Source organism: Muntiacus reevesi, chromosome 2, assembly GCF_963930625.1.
Source record: "Muntiacus reevesi chromosome 2, mMunRee1.1, whole genome shotgun sequence".
Taxonomy (NCBI): Eukaryota; Metazoa; Chordata; class Mammalia; order Artiodactyla; family Cervidae; genus Muntiacus; species Muntiacus reevesi.
Genome location: NC_089250.1, coordinates 29237606 through 29256821, shown reverse-complemented (window position 1 = coordinate 29256821; position 19216 = coordinate 29237606). Strand labels below are relative to the sequence as shown.

At 44.6% G+C, this 19216-nt stretch overlaps 1 protein-coding gene across 1 annotated transcript in view; it reads left to right on the top strand.

Moving 5' to 3' along the window:
* Window positions 1-596: 596 nt before the first annotated feature.
* Window positions 597-19216, top strand: part of FAM171A1 (family with sequence similarity 171 member A1) — a 125989-nt gene continuing 107369 nt past the window's right edge. Inside the window, exon 1 of the mRNA XM_065921167.1 lies at window positions 597-877. Coding sequence (XP_065777239.1) covers window positions 781-877 — 97 coding nt within the window. The 5' untranslated portion in view covers window positions 597-780. The remainder of the gene's footprint in view (window positions 878-19216) is intronic.

The following is a 19216-nucleotide window of genomic DNA, read 5'->3' as shown; positions in this document are numbered from 1 at the left end:
TAGATCATAGATTAGAGATCATAGAAGACAAAAATGGGAAGTAAAAAGCACTTAATAAATGTAAATTTCCTCCCCAACCTAATCTTCAACCTGGAGACGTTCCCGGTCAACGCTTAAGCGCTGAGGGCCGTCTGCTGCGCACACGGCCTGGGCCTTTCTTGCCCGCAGACCTTGGACGTTGGGTGTGGAATCTCCACTAGGGTTCCTGGGTGGATTGAGACAGGAAGAGCTGCACGGAGGCGCGATCCTGCAGAAACCAAGTGAAGTCACACGGGAAGACCCCAGTGCCTCCAGAGGACCATCAGCTAACCAGGTGCGAGGGTACGGGCCTGAAAGGGGGGTATAGTCACTCCCAAGCGGCCGGGAGGTGTGGGCGCCAAGGTCGCGTCCACGGCCCCCCGAGGTCGGTGGGAGCGCAGGGTGGACCCGAGGAGGTGGCGACGCGGGCGGGCGGGTGGGCGCGCGGCCGCCAGGTGGCACCATGGCCCCGGGCCTGGGCGCCTCGGCGGGCGGGGGCGCGAAGGGGTTAAGGCGGCGGCGGCGGCGGCGCGGTGGTGGCTCTCTTCGGGGAAACCCACCGGGGCGCGCGGAGGCGGGAGCGGCCGTGGGCTGCGGGGCCCGGCGCCGCGCCGGGCGGGGGCGCGGCCAATCGGGCGGCGGGGCCCGGCGCGCGCGGAGCCAGGCGACATGGAGGGAGGCGCGGCGGCCGACCGCCCGTGACGCGCCGCTCCGAGCCGGTGATCGGCCAGCCCGCGCCGCCCGGGGCCCTGCGGCGCGGAGATGAGCAGGTCGGCGGCGCTCCTGCTCTGCCTGCTGGGCTGCCACGTCTGGAAGGCGGTGACCAAGACGCTGCGGGAGCCTGGCGCCGGAGCCCAAGGTCGGTAGGCGGCGGGGCCCGAGAGGCTCGAGGGCCGGCGGCGGCGGCGGGCTTTGTGTCGGCCGCGGGCCTGCGGCAGAGGCGGCGGGGCTCCCGGGCCGCATTGTGTCCCCGCGGCGGCCGAAACCCGAACCCAAGCCGTCGCCACCGGGCCCGCAGCCCCGTGCCGCGCTCCCGACCGGGGTGGCGCCGCCCGGGGAAGCCGCGATACCCGGGCAGATGCCCCCGAGGGGCCGCGGACCGCCGGGAGCGCGGGTGGCACCCGCTGCAGGCGCCCCGGGTGGCAGGTTTGGATGCAGCCGAGGGTCCTTTATGCGCGACGCGGACACGCGGCTCCATCTCCTGCTTCGCCCGGGCGACAGCGGTCGCCCCCCGGTCGCCATCGCCCGCTCCCACCTCCGGGCTCGGGTGCTCGAAGCCCGGTCGCGAAGGCTGCGCTCGGCCCTTTTGTTGCGGCGGCTGACGGGGTGGCCGCCGCCCCTGAGGTGCCCCCTGCGCCCCGGAACCCCTAGGTCCGCGGTCACTGCCCGCCTCCAGCCTGCCGCAGTTTGGGAAAGTTTCGGGGTCTCCTCCCCCTCCTTATCCCACGTCTTTTCCAGGCCTTAAGGGATTTGCTGGATAGCCCAGGAATCATCCCCGGAGGGGAGACAGAATTGGAACTGGGAGGCCCTAATCAATTTTTTGTTGTTGTTGTTATTTTAAATCATTTCCAGGGCTCTTGCCTTTTGTCTAATCTTTGGCCTTTGCAAATCTGCTTTCCAGCCCTGGGAGGAATGTGATCGCCTCTGAGAATGGCCACAAGCTTGTCTTTTGTTTTCAAAATAAGAATGTATTTGTGGGGGACGCCCAAAGCTTCTTTTGCACCGTTTGTGGGGTCTAAATTGAATGCTTCTCTGTTGCCTGACTTTTCAAAACGGTGAGTGAGGCCGCCCCAGGTAAACGTCGGGCATCCACCCAGGACACCTAAACGTCGGGCATCCACCCAGGACACCGATGCCGGGCCTCGCCGGGCCTTTCAGGCCCACCTGGAGGATTTCCCTGCGGCTCTGTAGACCCCCACCCCCGCCCCGACTCCCAGACTCCTCGCCTGGAGGTGTCCTTTCCCCCTGAAAGGTGTGTGTTCTGTGAAGTCTGCCTTGCAGACTGAATCCACGGCGAGCGTTCCATCCTCCTGCTGGACCTTACCTTTCCCTCTTTCCATCTTGCCCACTGCTCACCGTCTTCCCTTCTGACAAATTTTCAGAGCCCAGGAGTGCCAGGGAGCAGAGAACCCTGGTGGATTTCCACCTCTGATGTTCCGATAGGGAAAGGAGGTGCTCCCCACAGTCCGCTGGGTTTAGTTTGTTTCCTACATGTTGAGTTAAAGGTTTTCCTATTCATCGCCTGCCACACCATTCGCTGGCATCTCTTTCATGCACTGCTTTTTCTATAACTGTGCTGGAATAGGACCATTCTGAATTGTGTATAAATTTAGTCATGTATATCAGGGAAGGGGGGACCTTGATAAGGTACAGGAAAGACTCATGTATCTCTTTGTGTACGAAATAAATGTTTAGGACATTAGCTCATCAGTGTTGAATTGCAGCCTTCTTCATTAATACCCTCCTGATGTTTGAATCAGCTATTTCAATGAATATGATATTTGTGTTTCCACAAGGTCATTAATTCCAAGGAATGGGTGGAATTTTTTGTTTTGCACTTGAAATAGGAATATGGAAATAGTAAGTTCATGTATGTATAAAATAGGAGAAGGTATAACCATAACTGGAACAAAAAAGGTCTTCTAGGTTTAGTTCTAAGACCACATTTTGCAGAGATCTTGCTGCTGAAAATCTTACCTGGTAACTGAAGTCTCAAAAATGGAATATTCTGTGCAGTGGGTGAGAAGTGCTCAACCTGTGAGATATTTATGCACTGCTAGGAGTACCTTGGGCACCCAAGTGGCACGAGTGGTAAAGACCCCATCTGCCAATACAGGAGACATAAAGAGATGTGTGTTGATCCCTGGGTTGGGAAGATCCCCTGGAGAAGGAAATGGCAACCCACTCCAGTTTTCTTGCCTGGGGAATCCCATGGACGGAGGAGCCTGGTGGGCTATAGTCAATGGGTTGCAAAGAGTCGGACATGATTTAGCGACTAAACAACAATAACTAAGGTACTAAGGAGTCCCTTAGTATGTGGTATGTTTGAAGTGGGAGATCCAAGTATCTTGGAATACTTTTCCCCAGGATTACTTCCTTGACTGGGTAGGATGGCCTTTTTTGTTGTTGTTGTTTCCATGTCTTTATTTTTTTTCCCGTTTATTTTTATTAGTTGGAGGCTAGTTACTTTACAATATTGTAGTGATTTTTGCCATACATTGACATGAATCAGCCATGGATTTACATGTGTTCCCCATCCTGATTCCCCCTCCCACCTCCCTCTCCATCCCATCCCTCTGGGTCTTCCCAGTGCACCAGCCCTGAGGACTTGTCTCATGCATCCAACCTGGGCTGGTGATCTGTTTCACGCTTGATAGTATACTTGTTTCAATGCTATTCTCTCAGAACACAGGATGGCCTTTTAAAAAGTTGAGCCCAGGAGCTCAGCCATGACACAGGGTCTCACTACCTGGCATCTGGATTTTGAGCTCATACCATTTTTCAGGCAATGGGGCAATTGCTCCTTTGATATTAGAAGGGCATCTTCATCCAGCTGAGTTCTTCAGAGGATCTTGACATTTACGTTTGTAACATAGTTTTAAAATTCATGTCTTCTCTATTCTCCGGGGCCACATACCCAATGAAAATGAATAATCCCTCTGATTTCACTTTGCATTTTCCACAGCAGATTGTAAATGGTTTTGCACAGAGCTGGTGCTCAGGTAGTGTCGAAAGGGTAAAAAATTGAAGATGGCTAGCATGGCATTGGGGTGTTTCCAGTCCATCTTATGAAAGACCCAAATTAAGTTTTTGGCCAACCCAATACATGTACTATAGGGCACCATGCATGCATTTTAAGGAAAAAAAAAAACCATCAATGTTTACCTTCTTGGAAACTTAATTTGTAAGAGTTTTTCTTTTACTGTAGTGGAAGCTATTCCATGAATCATACTTGGGGATTTTGTTTGTTTGTTTTGTCTTCGAAAGCTAGGCTTGCAGTATCTTAGTTCCCCAACCAGGGATTGAACCCATGCCCTTGGCAGTGGAAGCTCAGAGTCCTGACCACTGGACCGCCAGGAAAGTCCCTGTGAATCATGCTTTGAACTTGCATTGTGTTCACACAGATGTTATGCACCAACCAAGTTTAGATTAGGAAAAACTACTTAGAGACCTTGAGCACACAAATCATAGACCAGAGTATTCTCATTATATTCCTGGGGCTAAATGACACCTTCTTTATTAAATGAACCTATGTCCTGTCATCCAAGGGAACTAACATCTGCAGAATTTCTTGGCATCACTTTGCTCTTTATATATTCAAGATAAAATTTAAGGTTTGGCTCTTCCTACTGTAGCTGCTTTGAATCACCAAACAGGCTTCAAAGGCAATGGTTCGCTGTCACCATGAGGCTTAGCTTTGCTGATTATGTATTTGAACTAGCTCCAGCATATGATAGCAAGTTTTTATGAAGTGTTTTCATCTAAGTTGCCCTAAAGTGTTTACAGTATCTAATTTTTTTCTGGGAATTTTGCAGAAATGGTATTCACAAGCATCCACTCATTCAGACTTTCTCCCCCTCTTACACAACTGTGCACTGAGACTGGCTTGGTGGGGGCTGGGGGCTCAGGGTCAGGCTACTTGAAGAACCATAAGCTGTGCAGACGTGGCCTACAGAGATGTATTTGTGAACTCCAACACTTTCTTTATGGGGCTTCCCAGGTGGTGCTAGTGGTAAAGAATCCACCTGCCAATGCAGAAGATGCAAGAGATGCACGTTCAGTCCCTGGGTCAGGAAGATCCCCTGGAGGGGCAAATGGCACCCCACTTCAGTATTCTTGCCTGGAAGATTTCATGGACAGAGGAGCCTGGTGGACTACAGTCCAAGGGGCTGTAAAGAGTCGGACACACACCAAAAAAAAAAAAAAAAAAAAAAATCCCAGAAAATTCTCTTTATATGACAAAAGAAAAGTCAGAGCTAGGTTGCCGCTCACTGTCTAACAGTAAGGTATTTTGTAATGATGTGCAAACTTTTTGTTCATCTCAGAAAAGCAACAATCTGTCATAACAACTGAGATGAATGGTTGCCTCTCTCTCTTCTCTGTGAGAGATCTGTTCTTAGCCAAATTCAAATTTCTGTTGTTAGAATGTCATGATCAGTTGAAAGACCACGAAGGGATGAAAACTATCAGGAGGTTCATCCAACAAGCATGACTTATGCTGACAGTATATTAAGAGCATAACATCTAAATAAAACTCACATCTAAATAGGCTCACATCCTGGGAAACTGTGGGACTTGAACTTGCCAAGACTGCCGGGCTTCCTTGCAAGCCAGGTGTGGGAGGGCTGTGCAGAAGCAACAGCACTGTCTAGAGAATTTCTGGCAAAGTCTTCGAAATGACTTTAAGAATTCTTTTTGTATCCTGTTTGTACTTGGTAACTTACAACTTATTGGCTTAAAAAAATCTAACCAAGAGAAAGAACCATTGGATGAAGTTCTGAACTAATAGCTTGCAAGTGAAAGTACTTTCTACATTTTAATCAAACTTTCATTTTTAAACACATTACTGATATCTCTGAAAATCTAGTAGTTTATCTTTACTATTTTTGGCAAACACTGGGCTGTGCTTAGTCACTCAGTCATATCCAGTTCTTTGCAACCCCATGGACTGTAGCCTGCCAGGCTCCTCTGTCCATGGGAATTCTCTAGGCAAGAATACTGGAGTGGGTAGCCTATCACTTCTCCAGAGGAACTTCCTGACCCAGGAATCGAACTGGAGTCTCCTGCATTGCAGGTGGATTCTTTACCAGCTGAGCCACCAGGGAAGCCCTGCTAATTTAGTAGTTTTAGTAAATGCTACTTACTAAAAAAGCAGAGGAAAAACAACAGACTGTGTGTGGAAGGAGAATTGGGTGTAAAAGCATTTCAGAAGTCTAATTGGAAGAATTTGTCCTGTGATAACACATATACTTCAATAATGCTTTTATAGTTTGATCAAGTTATAGAGTAATATTGTAAACAAGTCGTTTTTATTTGATTTCACCAGATATGACTTCAGGACTTTTTATTTATTTTATTTTTGGCTGAGCTGGGTCTTTTTACCACTTGTGGGCTTTCTCTAGTAGTAGTGAGCAAGGCGGAGAAGGCAATGACATCCCACTCCAGTACTCTTGCCTGGGAAATCCCATGGACGGAGGAGCCTGGTGGGCTACAGTCCATGGGGTCTCTAAGAGTTGGACACGACTGAGCGACTTCACTTTCACTTTTCACTTTCATGCACTGGAGAAGGAAATGGCAACCCACTCCAGTGTTCTTGCCTGGAGAATCCCAGGGACAGGGGAGCCTGGTGGGCTGCCGTCTATGGGGTCGCACAGACTTGGACACGACTGAAGTGACTTAGCAGCAGCAGCAGCAGTGATCAAGGACTACTCTCTAGTTGCCATGTGCGGTCTTCTTGTTGCACTGGCTTCTCTCGCTGCAGGGCATGGGCTCTGGGCACCCGGGCTCAGTTGTCGTGGTGCACTGGCTTAGTCACTCCGCTGCATGTGGAATCCTCTGGACCACAGATTGAACCTGTGTCCCCTGCATTGGCAGATGTATTCCCATCCACTCTACCATCAGGGAAGTTCCCACTTCAGGACTTTCAAAGACCACAGCCCTGGCTGAATTATTCAGTTCCAGCAAACATGGAAATGAATGTGCTTTAAAAGTATTTTTTAGATTAAGCTTCAGCACCCTAAATAGACCAATTCGTTGTATGAAAGTAATCGTTCTTAAATTCTGCAGTGTGACCCAAAACCACCCACTTTAGGAAGGGTTTCATAGTGAGTTCCCTTAAAATTAATAGTTCAGTCTGCATATTTAAGACGTCTCCACCTTCCTCTGATCAAGCCTCTGTTTGAAATGATTTGCCAGCTCCTCCTCTTCTCGGTAAAAGTGAAGCTCCAAACGTTTGCTCTTTCTTCTTTCCTTTACCCTTTGAAGGATCTATTAACCCACAGAGATCCCACTAATTAAATACTATGGATGATTCCAGATTTTCTTTCTCTGGCCTTGACCTGGTGTCTTTGCTCTATTTCTTTCTGTCTAGCAAGCTACTGGACATCTCTAATCAGCGCATGGTGTTGACAAACTCAACTGCCAGCCTCCTTCTCCGATCCAGCTTACCCTAACTTAGCAGCTTATCTATTAACTAGACTCAAATCTGGATGTGCCCTTAGATGCTTTCTCTCCTTTAGAAGCTATTCAGTTGGTAATCATAAGGGCGAGTCTATAGAGTACAATTATATAGATGTCTTTAGATCCTGGTAGATGGGTTTATCAGAGAAGGCAATGGCAACCCACTCCAGTACTCTTGCCTGGAAAATCCCATGGACAGAGGAGCCTGGTAGGCAAGAGTCAGACACGCCTGAGTGACTTCACTTTCACTTTCAATGTGTCTTTCTGTTGTGGTCCATTCTTTCAACCTAAGCTCTCTCCATGTGACCCCATACAAACACCATTTTATTCATGTTTCTCTCCCACAGAAAAACTTGACTTTCTGTTGCCCAACGTATGGAGTCTAAATTATGACATCTGGCCTTTCCTCACATGTCTGTTCCAACTTTATCTCCTGTTCTTCGCCAGGTTAAGTCATCGCCTCCAGCTAGAATGTTCCATTGTCATCCCCTGGGTGCTGGTTGTATATCTTCACTTTCTTCACTCACAGCCATGTTCCTCTTTTTTGTCCTTAAAATCCTAAATGCTAAGCATCTGCTCTATGAAGTGTGTGTGCTCAGTTGCTGAGTCATGTTCGACTCTTTGTAACCCCATGGACTGTAGCCCCCCAGGCTTCTCCGTCTGTGGGACTTCCCAGGCAAGAATACTGGAGTGGGTTGCCACTTCCTTCTCCAGGGGATCTTTCCTACCCAGGGATCGAAGCTGTGTCTCCTGCTTGGCAGGGGATTCTTTACCGCTGAGCCACCAGGGAAGCCCCTCTGTATGAAGACAGTGTGCTAAACACTTGTCATGCAAAAAAGGGTGATGTGGAAGGGACAGTATGTTTTGGGGTAAGCTTTATCACTTAGGGGTGCTTACCCTCTCATATTTTACAATCCAGTCGGAATAGAAATAGAAAAATAAATTAGGAAGGACTTCACCAAGGTACTTTAATGTAATTAGACAGGAGTCTCTTGAGTATGATGAAACCTGTTAACACTTGCATGACTAAAATCCAGCTGTAAGGTCTCTGTGATGTTTATTTCTAGATATTTAAGGATTTGTCCACAGTGGGACACAAGAAGTTGCATTTGAGAGAGCATAAGCACACAGAACACCACTTATTGCTTCCAAAAGTTGTAAGTTAGGTAAGAGGTGTCCTTTCGGTGATCAAATATTTAAGCAGGGACAGCATTGATTGGACAATATTGATACCGTGGTGTTTTCCAATATCAGTTGAAACTGGGAATAATAATTTTCATTAACAATTAGGTAAAACTCATAGTACTTACACTGGTGATAGTATGATCAAATACAGATTTAATATGTTCAAATAGTTCAAACCCTGAGTTTTCTATGAAATACATAAACATACTCAAATATGAGAACAGGCAAGATTTTTTGAGATTGTGGAAAGTAGAAAAGGGTTTTGAAAAAGCTCGCTTAAGAGAAGTTAGCATGGAAGTGAGCTATAACAGGCTGGTTTGTTTCTCATTTGTCTTGTTTTGATCTGTGCCCCACAGGGGTAGAGACACATGAGTGTAATGAGCAGAGACAACCATGTCCAAGTCAAATGAACATTTCATGTGCCTAGACTGACTTTTCTGAGCTCAGAATTTGAATAGAAAAATGGCTGAATTCATATCGAAGGAAAGAATTTAATGTCATTTTGACAGAGCCGAACTAAAGACTAAACACTGGTGAAAGCTAGCTCAATCCGTAAGGTGAGTCATATTAGTAAGACCTCTGATTTCAAACCAGTAATTAGTAGCAGAGTCTCATGAATGACTTTGTACTGATCATACTCAAGTGTGGTTGTGGTTTGTTTCCTTTGCACCACAATTAGAGCTTAGATCTTTCCTCTCAGAGAGAAGGGTCAACAAGAATCATTTTTAAAATGGAAATCTGTCTTAACAGAGAAAATTAAAGCTTGTGTGACTTGGTTCTTAATATTTTGTTGTTAACAGCATTCTATTCATCTTGTTCTTATTATTTATAACTTATAGTTGGTTTCTAATACTATTTTATTAGTGATTTGAATGAGTACTTTGTTGGGAGAGTGATCATACTTTCTTATTAAATAAAGGTGAACAGTGGATGTCTTAGTCCATTCAAGCTGCTGTAACAGATTACCATAGACTGGTTGGCTAATAAGCAGCAGAAATTTATTTCTCACAGTTTGGGAGGCTGAGAAATCCAAGATCAAGGAATTGGCAGATGTGGTGTCTGGTAGGAGCCCACTTCTGCTTTGCAGATGTCCTCACATAGCAGAATGGGAGAGGGAGCTCTCTGAGACCTCTTGCTTATCAGGGCACTAATCTCATTCATGAGCTCCCCACCCTCATGACATTAGCACCTCCCAAAAGCCCCTTCTTCAGATACTATCACATTAGAGATTAGGTTTCAATACATTAATTCTGGGGTGGGTGGTACACAGACATTCCATCTACGGCAGGATGGATTTTGGACTGCCTTGAGTTTGTGGTTTCTAAAAGCAGATTCAGACATAAACCTGCTATGTCATGTGCTGCTCTCACCACACTTGGAGAATTATATTTGGTCGTAGGAGGCCAAATTTAAGCTCGCTGTTTACCCTGCAGAACATATTCCAAGGAGAACTTGAAACTGGGTCTCTTGACTTTGTATGCTGTGTTTTCCATTTCACGTCCATAATGTTAGCAAGTGCAGGGCTGGACCCAAGGCCCCAACATTCGCACAGTCCTCCAGTAGAACTTCATCCTGACTGGTCCTCACAGGTTCAGCCCCAGAATAGCTGAACCGAGCTCATCAGATGAAAGAAGTTGGGGCATCTCATTGTTGTTCTTAAAAGCAGGGCAGCTAAGTGAGCAGCCTCAAAGCCTTGTTTATGAAAGATGATCCAGTCCCAGAGAGTGTTTGCTCTAAACAAAATAAATAAATAAAGATACCAGAAGACCTGCTGGGAAACTCAGATATTTTAAGGGCCATTAGATTCGTTTTCTATGGCTGCTTCACAGATTAGCCCAAATCAGTGACATGAAGCAGCACGGATATGACCCCACAGTTCCTGCTGGTGGGAGGTGTGGGCGCCGCTCAGCTGAGCCTCTGCTCAGGGCATCACAAGGCCAAAATCAAAGCACCAGCAAGGCAGGGTCCTTCTCGGAGACTCCAGGTTAGAGTTCGCTTTCAAACTCTCATTCAAGTTGTCTTCAGAATTGAGTTCCTCACAGAAAGCAAGCAGCGGTCCCTGTTTCTTTGCTGGCTGACAGCCGTGAGCCTGTCTTCACGCCTTAAGGCCACCTGTATCCTTTGTCACCTTGCCCCTTCCACTGCCAAACGGGCCGCAGAATGCGGAGTCCTATTCAGATGTCATATATCTCTGACTTCTCCTTCTGCCCTGTCTCTCTGATCATGACCAGAGAAAGTTCTCAACTTTGAAGGGTTCGTGTGGTTAGGCTGAAAGTGAAAATGTTGGTGGCTCAGTCGTGTCCGACTCTGCGACACTATGGACTATGAGCCCGCCAGGCTCCTCTGTCCATGGAATTCTTCAGGCAAGAATACTGGAGTGGGTTGCTATTCCCTTCTCCAGGGGATCTTACCAACCCAGAGATGGAACCCAGGTCTCCCACACTGCAGGCAGATTCTTGTTGGGCCCATAGGACAATTCAGGACAACCTCCCTGTCTTTGAGTACGTGGCCTTCATCACCTCTTCTGTAGTTCTTTTTTCCATTCCATGTGACATTAGAAAGTGCTACAGTGAGGGCGGGACAACTTTGGGCATCTCATCCTGCCCACATAGCCACAGTGTAAAGATGGATCATGGCGTCTGCAGTGGATAGAGAGGTGGCAGGCAGGTTTCCCTGCTGCTGGAGATGCTGAGAGGAGCAGAGAAGAAGACAACTGTGGGTTTTCTTTCCAAGAGTCTCAGAAAGGACTGTTATAAGGTAGTCTTCTCTGTCCCTTCCTGCCCTGAGACTATAGGACCCTAAACTCTATGGACTAAGCTCTAAACTCTGGAGGCACATGTGAGGAAAACCTAAGGCAGCTTTGTTCAGTTGCTCATTCGTGTCTGATTTTGTGACCCCATAAACTGCAACATGCAAGGCTTCCCTGTCCATCACCAACTCCCAGAGCTTGCTCAAACTCACATTCATTGAGTCAGTGATGCCATTCAACCATTTTGTCCTCTGTCGTCCCCTTCTTCCCCCTGCCCTCAATCTTTCTCAGCATCAGGGTCTTTTCCGATGAGTCAGCTCTTCGCCTCAGGTGGCCAAATTATTGGAGCCTGAGCTTCAGCATCAGTCCTTCTGATGACTATTCAGAGTTGATTTCCTTTAGTATTGACTGGTTTGATCTCCTTGCAGTCCAAAGGACTCTCAAGAGTCTTCTTCAACACCAAAATTTAAAAGCATTAATTCGTTTGGCTGTACCAAATTCTATATTTAAAGTGGTCCTGAGTTTTGTCACGTTGACCCTGAGAATGTGGAAATGAAGTTTCTTTCTATAATTCAGTTCAGTTCAGTCACTTAGTCATGTCTGACTCCTTGCGACCCCATGAATCGCAGCACGCCAGGCTTCCCTGTCCATCACCAACTCCCAGAGTTTACTCAAACTCATGCCCATCGAGTCAGTGATGCCATCCAGCCATGTCATTCTCTGTCTCCCCCTTCTCCTCCTGCCCCCAACCCCTCCCAGCATCAGGGTCTTTTCCAATGAGTCAACTCTTCGCATGAGGTAGCCAAAGTACTGGAGTTTCACCTTCAGCTTCAGTCCTTCCAATGAACACCCAGGACTGATCTGCTTTAGGATGGACTGGTTGGATCTCCGTGCAGTCCAAGGGACTCTCAAGAGTCTTCTCCAACACCACAGTTCAAAAGCATCAATTTTTCGGCACTCAGCCTTCTTCACAGTTCAACTCTCACATCCATACATGACCACTGGAAAAACCATAGCCTTGACCAGACGGACCTTTGTTGGCAAAGTAATGTCTCTGCTTTTTAATATGCTGTCTAGTTTGGTCATAACTTTCCTTCCAAGAAGTAAGCGTCTTTTAATTTCATGGCCATAGTCACCATCCGCAGTGATTTTGGAGCCCCCTAAAATAAAGTCTGACACTGTTTCCACTGTCTCCCCATCTATTTCCCATGAGGTGATGGGACCAGATGCCATGATCTTAGTTTTCTGAATGTTAAGCTTTAAACCAACTTTTTCACTCTCCTCTTTCACTTTCATCAAGAGGCTTTTTAGCGTCAATCCTACAATAGCTGTAAATACCAGCTTCATTTTATAGAAGAGGAATGTGAGACATAAAGAAGTTCAACCATTTACCCCAAAAAATCACACAGTAAGTGATAGAGTCCGCCATGTGACACCAGGCAGCCTTCACTCTCACACTGGGCTGCTTTATGAGTTGGAGGAATAAAGTAGAATTTCACACAATTTTGACCCTCTTGGCATTTTACCAGTATAAATAAGGGGGCTCCGGATGGACCTGTTTGTTTTTATGAAGAAAGACAAAAATATCGACTGCGTGATCCTTGTTGGCCTTTGAGCCTCGGAAAGCCACCCTGAACAGTTACTTCTGAGCATCCTAAGAGCATCTCCTGGGCTAGTTGTGGAGAATGCAGATGTGTAGAAGATGTAAGGGGCTCTCACCAGGAATTCTCTTGAGCTCCTGAGGGAGGTCCAGTTGAACAAGGTGGGATTTTGGAGTTACACCTAGCTGGGCTTGGGGGAACCTTCTGGTTTGTGTTCAAAGCCCATTAGTATGTGGCAAGCAGTTTTTGTAACAAGAGGGACCTGTTAGAACCCAGCAACTGGAGAGTCATGGGTAGGAAAGTATGTGGTTATTTCCAAAATAGTCTTTCAGGTATATTTGGATTGTAAATATGCCCTTGTCCTTCTTGGGCATCAAGTGGGGGCTTTATTCACTCCAAAGTAGGTGTAAAATACAGTGTTTATTTGGCATTTGGACCTACTTGCAAAAGTTTAATCTTTTTCACTCTCAAAAAAAAAGAAGACTTCTTAGGTCCTCTTTGCTTATACAATGATCGTGAAAATAAATTTCTAAATGATACCATTATGGGACTATAATAAATTTTTTTCCAACTTACTTCCAATATTCATGAAAATATTTGTCCACTAAAAAAATTAAAAGAAATTTACAGGGAATACCCCATACTAACCACTGGAATTCTCTAATTAACATTTTACTATACTTGCTTTATTGGTGGTGCTAGCTGTAAAGAACCCGCCTGCCAATGCAAAAGATATAAGAGATGCAGGTTCAATCCCTGGATTGGAAAGATCCCCTGGAAGAGGGCATGGTAACCCACTCCAGTATTCTTGCCTGGAAAATCACATGGACAGAGGAGCCTAGCGGGCTACAGTCCATGAGGTTGCAAAGAATGGAACACAACTGAAGTGACTTAGCACACAAGCACACACTTGCTTTATTACTTATCTCTCAATTCATTCATCCTTCTATGCATTAATTAATCCATCCCCTTTTTCCATGAATTTTAAAATATGTATCAAATTACTGTGCCCTTTCTTCCAAATGCTGCAGCATGAATAGCATTAATTAGCATTCAATATGTGTTTGATTTCTCTCTCATAGGAAAATTTACATACAAAGAAATACACACATCTTAAGTGTTAACATATGCATTCACCTGTGCAACCCTAAATCCCATTGCAGTACAGAATATCATTCCAGAAATTTCCCTTATGCTCCTCTCAGTAAGTTTCTGCCCCTGCCTCTTAGGGGAAACCACTGTTCTAATTTTTTCCATCTTAGGTTACTTTCTTGCCTGTGCTAGAACTTCCTATAATTGGAATCATGCAATATGGACCCTGGCTTCTTTTGTTTACCATAATTTTCTTTTGAGATCTATCCATGTGTTTCTTGAAACAATGGATCACTTATTTTTATTGCTGAGTAATATTCCACTGGAGGAATATTCTGCAGTGTGTTTATTCACTCTCCTATAGAAACAAGTTGTTTCTGGTTTGGGGCTGTTGTAAATAGAGTTGCTGTGAACATTTTATAAAGTTGTTCTGTGGATATATATGTTTTCATATGCTTTCATTGCTCTTAGTGAAATAAATACCCTATAACCCAGCAGAATGTTTAGTTTCATAAGGTACTACTAGACCTTTTTCTAAATTAGTTGTATCTTTCTATACACAAATAGAATATATGTGAGAATTTCTATTGTTCCGTATTCTCACCAACTTTTGGTGGTGCTAGTCCTTTTAATTTTAGCCTTTTTAGTGAGCAGGTTTATATATACCAAATAGATAGATACGTAGATGCCCAGATAGATAATATAGTGCATATGTTTCATTTTTCAGCTGTAAATGGCTTTAGTTTTTGAAGAATCTTGGAGCACTTTTAAAAATTGAAATTAAAATTTCACCATTATGCTTATTTTCATGCACACTTTTATTTTTCTTTGATATTTTATTGAAGACTGTCACATGACCAGATTACCTCCCCAATGAATATCCATCCCATCTGATCATGTAGAACTATTTTATCACATATCAACCAGATATGCCATGGTGTGTATGTGTGTCAGGGTGGAGAAGGAATAGAAAAGAAAAAGAAAAGAAAAGTAACCCTTCCAGAGTCTATTATTTGCATCCTACTAATGCAAAGCTAGAAGTTCTGTAGGACTGTTTCTATGCCTGTTCTCCTCTTTAAAAGAAACCTCAACATGCGTACCAGTTGGAAGGTGCAAGAGTTGAAACATTCCAAAAAGTGCTAGGATCTCTTAATGACTAAACAGCTTCTAGAAATTACTGGGGGCACATCACTATCCCTTTTGAGTCATGAGTGTATTGATTCAATTCCTCAAAGTATTTTAATAACCTTTTTTAAACTTAAGATAAACAATAAAGTTCTAAACATATCTATTCACAGAAGTAAGACATTTTGGTTCAGAGCTAGGCATACCAAGAGATGATCTACTGTAATAAGTGAAATTCCTTGAGATTTAAAATACTCTCCTAACAACTGAGTCTATCATTTGGAAATTGAGAATAGATAGGATCAGGTGACGCAGGGGTAAAGAATCTGCCTGCCAATGCAGAAGACTTAAGAGATGCAGGTTCAGTCCCTGGGTTGGGAAAATTCCCTGGAGGAGGAAATGGCAACTTGTTTCAGTATTCTTGCCTGAAAAATTCCATGGACAGAGGAACCTAGCGGGCTACAGTCCTTGGGGTCGCAAAGAGTTGGACACAACTGAGCATGCACGCACATAGGATTGTCTGCTTATTTCCTCTGCTGGTGCTGTTAACCTGTGAAAATATACGCTGGGTGTCTTTAGATGCATGTGCATGTCTGTATGTGGATTTCACAGAACCAAGCTGTTCCAGAGAGCCACATCTGGAATGGGGGCAAAGGTGGGTGTCTGAGTCAGGTCTTCTTTTTTCAGTTCTATTTCTTCCCTCACATGGCCTTTCCTAACTTTTCTTCTACTTCAGAGCAGCCTCTAGAGAAGGAAATGACAACCCACTTCAGTATTCTTGCCTGGAGAATTCTATGGACAGAAGAACCTGGAAGGCTACATACAGTCCATAGGGTCACAAGAAGTTGGACACGACTGAGTGACTCTCTCTCACTCACTCAGAGAAGCCTCCTTTTTTTTTTAAGAAACTGTATCCATGCAGAAACAGTGACTCCTGTGTACCATTTCCCTGCTATGTATACTGTTGCCTTTTAGTGGAGGTACTTTCCCCAAGTCCTTTGTCTGGCTTCTTTGGACTTCTACCCAGACATACAGATTTAGTAGCATAAATAGCCTTTCTGTTGTTTATATTAAAATAGAGATTTCATGAAAGGAGAGGATTTTTTTTTTCTGAACTTAAAACATTTTCTTGCCATGATGCTAGTGAGATGGAATTGTTCAGTCTGATTCCTGAAGTGCTAACCCTGAGAGCCCTGCATTTGTTTGTTGTTTAATGTGGAGAAAAATCACCGCCTGGGAACTGCTGGTGGCTCTATTATTGTGTCAGTATTTTTTGATATTAAGAAAATCTGTGATTATTCCGAGTTAGGAAAACAGACTAGCGTTAGATCCATGAAGTCTATTATCTCACATATTGTAATACAAAAGGGCAGTGCTTCTTGAGGATGGCAGGGAAGACATTACTTGTGTTTTGTGCCATTTGATTATTTAAAATATTCCCATCTAATCAGAGGTTGGAGGAGATTGGATGCCTCCTTTAGAAAAAGGTTTTTCACTTTTTGCTCAGCTGATCGATTTCTTTCTTTTTTACCTACCATCTGCTGGACATGTTTGTGACTGTGTGAAAAAGCATATGGGAAGGGGTAGAGAAGTTAATGCGTTCAACTGGTGAGGGTGGAGGACACGGTGTCTGCAGTCTGGTCAAGTTTGCAGTCCATCTGCTGGGGCACAGGGAGCCCTTTTAAAATGTGGCTCTGCTCTCCAGGCAGTGTCCCTGTATGGCCACAGCAAAATTAAGTCTCCTTCCTAAACAACCTCCCTTGGCAGATACTTGGCACACAGTTTATGGATATATTTTTCCTTTACTGTAAACCTAAACACTGCCTAGTGAAATTAAACTCAGAAAGGGATCTTTTTTAGTTCATTCACCTCTTGACAGAGAAAGCTGTTCAAATAATTTTTAGTGCACACTTTGTGTTTTCTTTAGACCCGATTCTTGTGCTGCAACTTGCATTTTTAGTTGAAGTTAAAATTGATGAAAAACTATCCTATTATGAACTTTCTCCCCTATTCTTTGAACTAGGTTTTTAAACTATCTTGTTGAAACTCATTTGCCTTTTTTAAGTTTAAAAATAGAATCATTGCCTCTAGTGAGGGTTCTTTGAGAACCTTGATGGCAATCTATTTATGTCACATTAAATATTAAACTTATGCATTCTAAATCAATACATGTTAAAATACTACATAAATGCTAAGTAAATATGAGAGAGGAGTTACTAGCTTTTAGACCAGGGCTGTTGTTTATGTGTACTCATTAGATAACATTTTGTTAATTAGGTGGGGCTATTCCCTTCTCCCATCTTCCCATTTCTAAATTCAGAATCCCTGGGGAGATGTTTCCCTGAGAGGATGGTCTGGAAAGACTTGAAGTTAGATGCTTCCTCTCTCTATCTTCCTGTTAGCTGCTTCATGGCTGGTTAACTACTCTTTATCCACCCAACAATCCACCTATCCAACCATTCATCTGTCTGCCCTCCCACTTACCCATGCATCCATCCACCCATTCATCTATCCATCCACCCACCCACCTACCCACCCGTCCATCCACCCATCCATTCACCCATCCATCCGCTCATACACCCATCCATCCATTGATCCATCCAATAAAGAATCTGCTTTCCTTAGCTTTTACCACCAAAAAGGTTGATGTTACATTTATGGATTCCTTTTGATTTTCAAGTGCTTTCAGATTCATTTTGTTTCCCACAATCCCAAGAGATATTTGGGAGAGAGATTATTCCCTTTTATACATGAAAGACAACATAGCTTGCAGTCACACGTCAGTACCGCGTGGAAGTGGCCGTCCCACCTGCACCCTACTGCACTTCTCTTAGCATCTCTCAGTTGTTCCAGGGATTCACACTCACTGTTTAGAGATCATTTTCAAAGATGATTAAGATCCAGCCCCTCTTTTCAGGAACTCAAGACCCCTTGAGGGAAGCATCGATAAGCGAACAGCAGAGCGTGCAGGGATGCAGAGGAGGAGATGACTTACTGAGCTGTCAGAGAGGCTTCCCAGGGAAGTGACTTTGGAGCCAGAATTTGAAGGCTAATAATTAATCATGTAGAGAAAAGTGGGGAGGCATTCCTCGGGCCACACCCCCATCCGTGTGAATGGCAGATTTTGCAGGGACATGAGAGTAATATCACCTGCACCCAAGCCTTCTGAGTTTATAAAGCATTAGAAAAAGAGCATTAGAAAAACAACTGGTTTTTTTTTTTCCTCTAAGAAAAATTATCAGTGGAGTTGCTGAGCTTGCTAATAAACTGATCTCTCATCCCATAGGAGCATAATGAGTAGTGGGTGTGATTCTAAGTCTGTGAACTAGTTGCCATGTCTGCTCTGGCTTCCTCTTCCCGATTATTATCAATCCTCTTTCCCATCTTTTCTGCTTGGTTGGTAAATCTTTAACCAGATAGTCCAATATCAAAGGCCTTTTTAGTGTAACTGTCTGTAACCCGAGCCTCTTCTGCTAATACTAATCATGTGTAATTGACTGAGAAGGCAGTTACCCTCTTTGTTCCCAATCTCCTCTCCTTTCTTTCCCTATTGTTGTTCTTGCTTTTTCAACTGAGTTAAGAGAAAGCATCTACATCACAGCAGCCAAAAGAGTACAGAAAGGCCAGCCTCCTTAAAGTCAATTTCAGCAGCAGGAGGAGGAGACTTTGATGTTCTGTTGTGGGTGTTTAGTTTTTATTTTATATTGGACTGTAGAGTTGACTCATTGGAAAAGACTCTGATGCTGGGAGGAATTGGGGCGCAGGAGGAGAAGGGGATGACAGAGGATGAGATGGCTGGATGGCATCACCGACTCGATGGACATGAGTTTGAGTGAACTCCGGGAGTTGATGATGGACAGGGAGGCTTGGTGTGCTGCAGTTCATGGGGTCTCAAAGAGTCAGACATGACTGAGCAACTGAACTGAACGGAACTGAACTGTAGTTGATTTACAATGTTGTGTTAGTTCCAGGTGTACAACAAAGGGAGTTAGTTACATATCTATGTGTGTCTGTTCTTTTTCAGATTCTTTTCCTACATAGGTTATTATTGAGATTGAGTCGAGTTCCCTGTGCCATATAGTAGGTCCTTGTTGATCATCTATTTTATATGTAGTAGTATGTATATGTCAGTCCCAATCTCCCGATTTATCCCCCCCTGCCTGCCTACCCACTGGTAATCGTGTTTGTTTTCTACATCTGTTATTCTATTTCTGTTTTGTAGATATGTTCATTTGTACCTTGCTTTAAGATTCCACATATAAGCTGT